This window comes from Benincasa hispida, chromosome 9 (assembly GCF_009727055.1).
Source record: "Benincasa hispida cultivar B227 chromosome 9, ASM972705v1, whole genome shotgun sequence".
Classification (NCBI taxonomy): Eukaryota; Viridiplantae; Streptophyta; class Magnoliopsida; order Cucurbitales; family Cucurbitaceae; genus Benincasa; species Benincasa hispida.
In genome coordinates this window covers 12199412-12206464 of record NC_052357.1, presented here as the reverse complement: position 1 = coordinate 12206464, position 7053 = coordinate 12199412, and the positions used below count along the sequence as shown (strand labels likewise).

The following is a 7053-nucleotide window of genomic DNA, read 5'->3' as shown; positions in this document are numbered from 1 at the left end:
CCTAGGTTTGATATATGAATTATTTGCTATTTATTTCAAGGAATATATGGAGATTTATTAATTTTATGCATGGATTACATAAATATTAAACTTACATATGAATATAATATACACATAGTGTTTTTCAGGAGTTTATTACCATTACTTTCTTAAACTTATACTAGGTGATTTGTTACACGCTCAATTATTGTAATTATTTTTAGTTCTCATATATCTTTTTGAATGTAATGAGTCTATCCTCTTTTCTCTATTCATATTCCACGAAGAAAAATTAAAAAAATATATATTGATCATTAATCCAAGACCTGAATAGTTGGAGGAACTCTTCTGACCAAACGAACAATTGTCAGCAAAGTTTTTTTTTTTTTTTCTTGAAATCCAAAAAAAAATTCTTACTTTATACATAACATAGGTCATTGATTCAGCATTGGATAAAAAACGAAAAAAATGGGGTTCAAATCATTTTATCGACATGAGTGTTCTATATCGAAAAAAAGTCCCAACAAATTTGAAACGATTTATGTATTATCATAGTAGTAGAAAGAGTACGATTTCAAACGGTTTAGCTTTTACCATGTTAATAGTCCCACATTATTGGTTGATAGAGAATCAATCACGAAATGTGATCATTTAACTCACACGTTGTTTTGTTATTGGTTGCAATCAAGACCCTAGATTAATATTGATATTAATATTAATAAATTTGTAAAATTGAAATTTTGATATTGATATCAACGTTAAAATATCGATTTCTACTATGGGCTACACCATTCTAAAATTAGAAGAAGAATCTACTATATAATCCTAGTAATTAATCCAACCAGAAAAAAAAGTGATACAAAGCTGAAAGAAAGTGTGCAAAATAAAAACACAAAGAATGAAAAGAAGAAGAAATTTCCCAAATAATTAAGCACACTTATACACATTTTCCAAAGAGATAGAACAAATCATCAGCCTCTGTTTCTAAGCTTTATGAAAACAAACAAATGAACCTCTATCACATACAGAAAGACTGAGAGAGAGAGAGGTTTTTTCATCAGTTAAACATCTCAAAAGAAAATAAAATTGAAAATAAAAATAAAAACAAAAACCCACTAAAAATATAATTAATAATGCACAAGAAATGCATTTATATATATATATTTATAAATTGATAATATTTAGAGGAGAAAGAAAATATCCCATCCAAATCAGGGGCAGTTAGGGTTTCTGCCGGGGCCGCCGTAGAAGAAGTAATTCCCCCAGTCGTCGGACTTGCCGTTTTCAACATCATAGCAACTCGGTTGCTCGGTGAAAGTTCCGATGTCCTCCGGCGCTCGGAGGCTGTTGGATTCTCCAACAATCTGCCTTACACCAATATCAATCATTAATCAAATTTTATATTACACAATACATTTTTTATAATTTATTTACTAACGAACTAATCTCCGTTTGATAAAATTGGAATTTCAAATACCTAAAAAAGGATAAAAAATGGTCACTTCACAACGCAATTAAACATATTTAAAAATTAGAGCGAGTTATCGAACCTGAATGTTACGAAAGTAGCCGGCTTTGCCGAAGCCCTCGCCGGGGAAGTGGCCGCTGCCCATCTGAGTGGAAGTATGTTGGCCGTCGGATTCAGAGTTAACAACTTCGCCGCCCCATTCGATCATGGAGGCGCTGTCGGTCAGATATGAAAATAGGAAGGCTGGCCAATACCCCAAAACGTACTTATTTCCGAATTGCATCCACCAGTTTCCTTCCTTAGGGTCCTACAAATTACAAAACCAGTAAAAAAAAAAAAAAAATAGATTTTAACCATTCAGAACCCTTTAATGGATGAACGTAAAAAGTTGAACACGTTTGTCAGAGATTCTCTGTTTTTCCAAACCCTTTAGAATAGGTGGCTAAAAGCACGAGTAATTTCTTTTTTGTATTGGAAAAAAATTGGGATGTTTTGATTAACTCCCACTTCATATTTTGAAGAATATTCAAGTGGGTAAGTGGGATTTTGAAGAAATTTCAAGTGTGTGAGTGGGTTTTTTTTTCTCCCTTTCTCTTTTTCCTGTTTTGATCGATACCCATATCAAAATTTGGAGGAAAATCAAGTAAGTGATTCTTTTTCTGTTATGATTAAAACCCAGTTCAAATTTGGAAGAAAAATTAAGTGGGTAAGTGAGTTTTTGAATAAATTTCAAGTGAGTGAGTGGGGTTTTTTATTTTTCTCTTTTCCCTGTTTTGATCAATGCCCAAATCAAATTTTTAAGGAAAATCAAGTGAGTGAGTGAGTTTTTTCCTGTTTTGATTGAAACCCAGTTCAAATTTAGAAGAAAAATCAAGTGGGTAAGTGGGTTTATGAGGAAATTTCAAGTGGATGAGTGGCTTTTTTTTCTCTCTTTTCCCTGAAATCAAAATTTGAAGGAGAATTGAGTAACTGAGTTAGTCCAATGTTTTGAGAAAAATCAAAGAGAGAGAGTGGTTTTGTTCCTATTCTGATTAAAACCCAGTTCAAATTTGGGAGAACATTGGAGTGGGTAACTGGGGTTTCAGCTCAATTTTTGAAGAAAACCCAAGTGGGTAATAGTAATTTTATATATATAATCAAGACCCAATTCAAAATTTGAAGAAAATTAAATTTTGTTTTGGGAACTCACCTTCCAAATGAGCAAGCTAATGTCATATTGAGAACCTTTGTAAGAAGAAATAGGAAAAATGCTGGCACCCATGGCTATTTCATTATTGATTTGAACAAACCCAGAACAGAGCAAATTATAGCAACCAGTTGCTTGATATGCATCACTCTGTTTAAAAACAACAAATTCAAATCAACTTCAATTCTTCATATTTTTTTATCAAAATTCATAAAAGTTGAAAGCAAAAAATTCCAAAATAACTCACAGTCCAATAAGTGAACAGTCTAGTGTTGTTATCTCCATACAAATCAGGGCTGACCTGTTTTTCTCAAAAAAGAAAAAAAATGCTCAGAAAAATTGAAATCTTTCATCAAATTTTGAGAAATTATAAACATTTTACACACCTGCCAACCAGCTTCAATACTATTAAGATCTTCCCCAAAAGTTCCTCCAAGAATCCAGATCTGTGAGAGACTAAATTCATTTGTTTGTTGAATTTTTGGGGACCAAACATTTATAGTTGCTTTAGCTCCATAGTATTGTCCTCCTTCAACATATATGATTGCATGCTAACAACTCCAAAAGCAAAGGCAACATAAACTTCAAAACAATATTTCAGAAGAAAAAAAAAATCCCTTTCTGAGAATTAAAAAAAATACTCTGTTTTATAGAAGTGTACCTGATGTCCATTTTGTCCATTGAGATCAATATCAATGGAGGTTGGTTTTACAGTGGCATGAGGCTTCTTTTTTCCATAGCTTTTCACTGAACTAGCTCTTAAAATATCTTCTTTTTTTGTTCTTCTAATGGGAATTGTCCCTTTTGGACACCTTCCTTTCAAGTGCCATAATTGAGTTATATCCTTTGATTTTGAAGCTTTTGAAGATACTTTACTTTCCCTTAAAATCCCTTCTGGATGAAAATTTGGACTCATCTGTAAAACAAAAAAACATTAACAAAAAAAAAACCCCAAAAATTGAAGAAGTTAAAGGGGAAAAAAAAGACCTGAATTGTGTGGTTTCTGAGAAGAGGATGATCAAAAGCTGGTTGATGAGCCATATGAACACAATCAATTATATCCCCATCTGGACTCTGTTTTCAGAAAGCCATTTTAAAAGAACAGAGGGAAAAAAGAAAGCAACAAAAATTGAAGAATTGAGAAGTTTTAAGACCTTGATGGACTTGACAGGAGGTTTATTCAGCTTCTTCAGGTGGGAGTGAACTTTGAGCCGCCGGTGACGGTGGCGGGTGGTTTTTCCGGCCACTGTGGGAGCAGATAAAGAAATCAGCATTAAGAGCAGCAGGAAGAGGAGCTTGAGAACACCCATTTCACTGAATTTTTGAGAGGAAAAAGTAACAGAACTTTATGGAATTGAAAAGCAAAATTGGGTAGTAGAATGGGATTGAAGCTAAAGCTAATTTCTCAGAATAAGTGTGTTTAGAAGCACTTAGCAGAGAGAAAAAGAGGAAAGAGATATTAATATTTTAAGAATTCTGGCTGCCCATAAATTTTCACAATGAGTTTTATTTTACAACCATACAAAAAAATGAAGATTTCAAGGGTTAAAATATCATTTTAATATTACCAAAGTTTGCTCCATTTTAGTTTTTTTGCTTTTAAAATATCTAATTTTAGTTTTTGTATTTTTAGTGAATTTTAGATTTAGTTTTAGCTTATCATTAGTTATTAAATTTATGACTTATTCAAAATATATAAAGACATTTCAGAGACCAAAATATGATCAAAATCTCAAAGTTTATAGATTGAAATTATATTTTAACCAATTTTAAAAGAACAATATTTAGTATATCTTAAGTTGTATTTATCTTTTTTGCAATTCTTTCTAATTACCTAACAGAAAAAAAATAAACTAAAAAGTATTTATTAAAAAAATTATTACATGACAAAGTCTAATTGCATAGTTGGATGAACTGTAAAAAGATGTATATAGTGTAAGATGTTTGTTAGTAAATGTATTTAGTTTGAGATGTTTGACCGCAAAAGGATGTATATTTTTTTAATATTTACTAAAAAAAATTATCATAGTGAATGGATAGTTAAACGAACTCAGTTTAAAATGTAATCAATTATTTTTTTTTATGTTAAAATAAAACTTTGATTTTTAATTAAGGACAATTGTCCCATGGCATTTTGTGCCATATCTCTACCAATGATGTGTACAAGAGAAGAAGGGCACATTTTGATTTAATTTAAATTAAATTATTATTTTATTATTATTATTATTTACAACATGCCCTTGGCCAGTTTGCTACAGTCCAACAGAAACTGCCGACGCCATTTTGTTTGTCCCCAAAAACAGAAGTCAAGTAGGGGCATTATGGACCATGTGTTAAAATTTATTTTTTAACAAAAAAAACTTAAAAATTTAAAGAAAAATAAATGGTGGAAAGAGGTAGGGGAAGGAAAGTGGAGAGATTTACAAAAATAAAAAATAATTAAAAAAATAAAAAAAGTTTTAGTGGGTTTTTTTAGCCCACTCTCCACTTCTTTCCTCTAGAAGAGTTATTGGGGTGATGAACACATGGGAAATTTAAAAAATTTTGGTGTTTAATGGAATTTGTTCTATATTAATTTAAACAAAAATAACTTTGAGATTGTGTGTTGATCATGTAGAGTTGAATTAATGATAGTGTTATTTAGCTAATTTTGAATCTAAGGGACAAACTTATAAAGAGAAAACAAAATTGAAGATAAAATCGATTAGACTCAAGATTTGACAAAAACTTAGATTCTGGAACGTAATCTTCTAAGACCTAATCAAGTTCAAAACAAGGACACAATTGCCCACCCTCAAGTGCATGCTATATAAGGTACTTGATTCTTCTCTATGCTAATTATTGTTGGGTTGGAATGCGATCAAAGTCCCACATCGGTTAAATAAGGAATGGATCATGGGATTTATAAGAAAGGATAATTATCTTCAATGGTATGAGGCCATTTTCTCTAACAAATTGGTAGCAAAACAACATGTAGTCGATATAGGAACACTTTTTGAGATTTATGTAATGGGTGGATTTTCAATAGGTTTTGTCTTGTAATGTAGAAACTGAAATTATTTACATGTTGTAATTGAGTTGCTAGGCTATGAAGCACGGATACTTTTTTAACGGACCAAACCCTTATTGTATTTCAACATTTGCTTTTTTTGTATTGTATTTCAGTGTTTGTATTCTATTTTGTGCTATTGTTATTAACTTGTATGCTAAATTTATCTATATCCTAGATTTTTTTTAAAGAAAAAGAAAATGTAACTTCAATGTATTAGTATCCCCATTTTTTAGAAATATATATAAAAAAAATGACGCATCCTTAGACGTATCCGTATCTTAATTTTTTAGAAATTGACGAATTAACGTATCTGATCGTATCTGTATCGTGTAGTCGTATCTATACTTGTGTTTCATAGTTGCTAGGGTTGTACTTGTGTTTGTTGGGCTTTATGTAATATTCCTCTTTCTAGCTATATTTGTAATTTGCAATTTGTATTAACCTTTTTCATTCTTTTCTAAGTAATATTATTGCTTTCAAAAGACTTAAAACCCTAATGTTGATTAGAAAATAGTATAAACCCTCATCATGCAAAACCTATCTCTTTCTTTATTGGTTAAGAAAATATTTTTTAAGTCTATAACTAATTTATTAAAAATAACCATTTAGTCCCTTAATTTTATATCAATTTGATTCATAAACTTTAATATGTAATTATGTATTTTAACATTTGTAATAATAAAAATTTCTATCAAAATTAAATGTCAATTTTTATTACGTTACCATTTATTCTATGTAATTTATAAATATGTTTATGACGGATGGATGAGGTGAAAGGATTTTGTGGCTTTATGGTCACAATGGAATGATGGATGATGGTTGGTTAATAGGAAGGGGAAAATGTGAGGGTGTGGCTTTTTTCCTTTTTTTTTTTTTTCATGTCAAAGAAAATTACATCCGACGTCACAATAAATAAATAAACATATATATATATATATATATATATATATATATCACGTTTTTGAAAAAATAGAGATATCTTAACTTGTGACATTTATCATATTAGAATGTGGTGTTAATTAGATATTGAATTTTTTTTTTTTTAATTTAAAAAGAAAATAATAGATTCTGAACATATCTGATTAGAAATATAAAATGAAATCAAATTGAACTATACTCGGATTGATATGAATCTTAGAATTTTGATCGAAAGAAAAAGAGAGATTTTGGGGATTTCCATGTTTGTATTCATCTTAGCTAATCTGACTTACCAGACAAACTCATTTACTGCTGTTTGACTACTTCAGCCTCCCTTGCTATCAGACAAACCCATCTTTCTCTCTTGAATGTCCAAGTTTAGCCCTAACCCTAATTTCATTGATATTTGTTTGTGAATTCTTTTCTTACAAAGCTAAGTGGTTAACAGAT

The 7053-nt window shown here is 30.3% G+C and overlaps 1 protein-coding gene across 1 annotated transcript; it reads right to left on the bottom strand.

Annotated features, from left to right (window-relative positions):
- Positions 1-894: 894 nt before the first annotated feature.
- Positions 895-4130, bottom strand: LOC120087094. Its single transcript, XM_039043976.1, has 8 exons — positions 3788-4130; positions 3621-3707; positions 3295-3549; positions 3020-3184; positions 2881-2934; positions 2637-2783; positions 1530-1754; positions 895-1343 (listed from the first exon to the last, which is right to left on the bottom strand). The coding sequence occupies exons 1-8, from the start codon at positions 3941-3943 to the stop codon at positions 1191-1193; spliced, it is 1242 nt and encodes a 413-aa protein (XP_038899904.1). The 5' UTR covers positions 3944-4130; the 3' UTR covers positions 895-1190.
- Positions 4131-7053: the final 2923 nt, after the last annotated feature.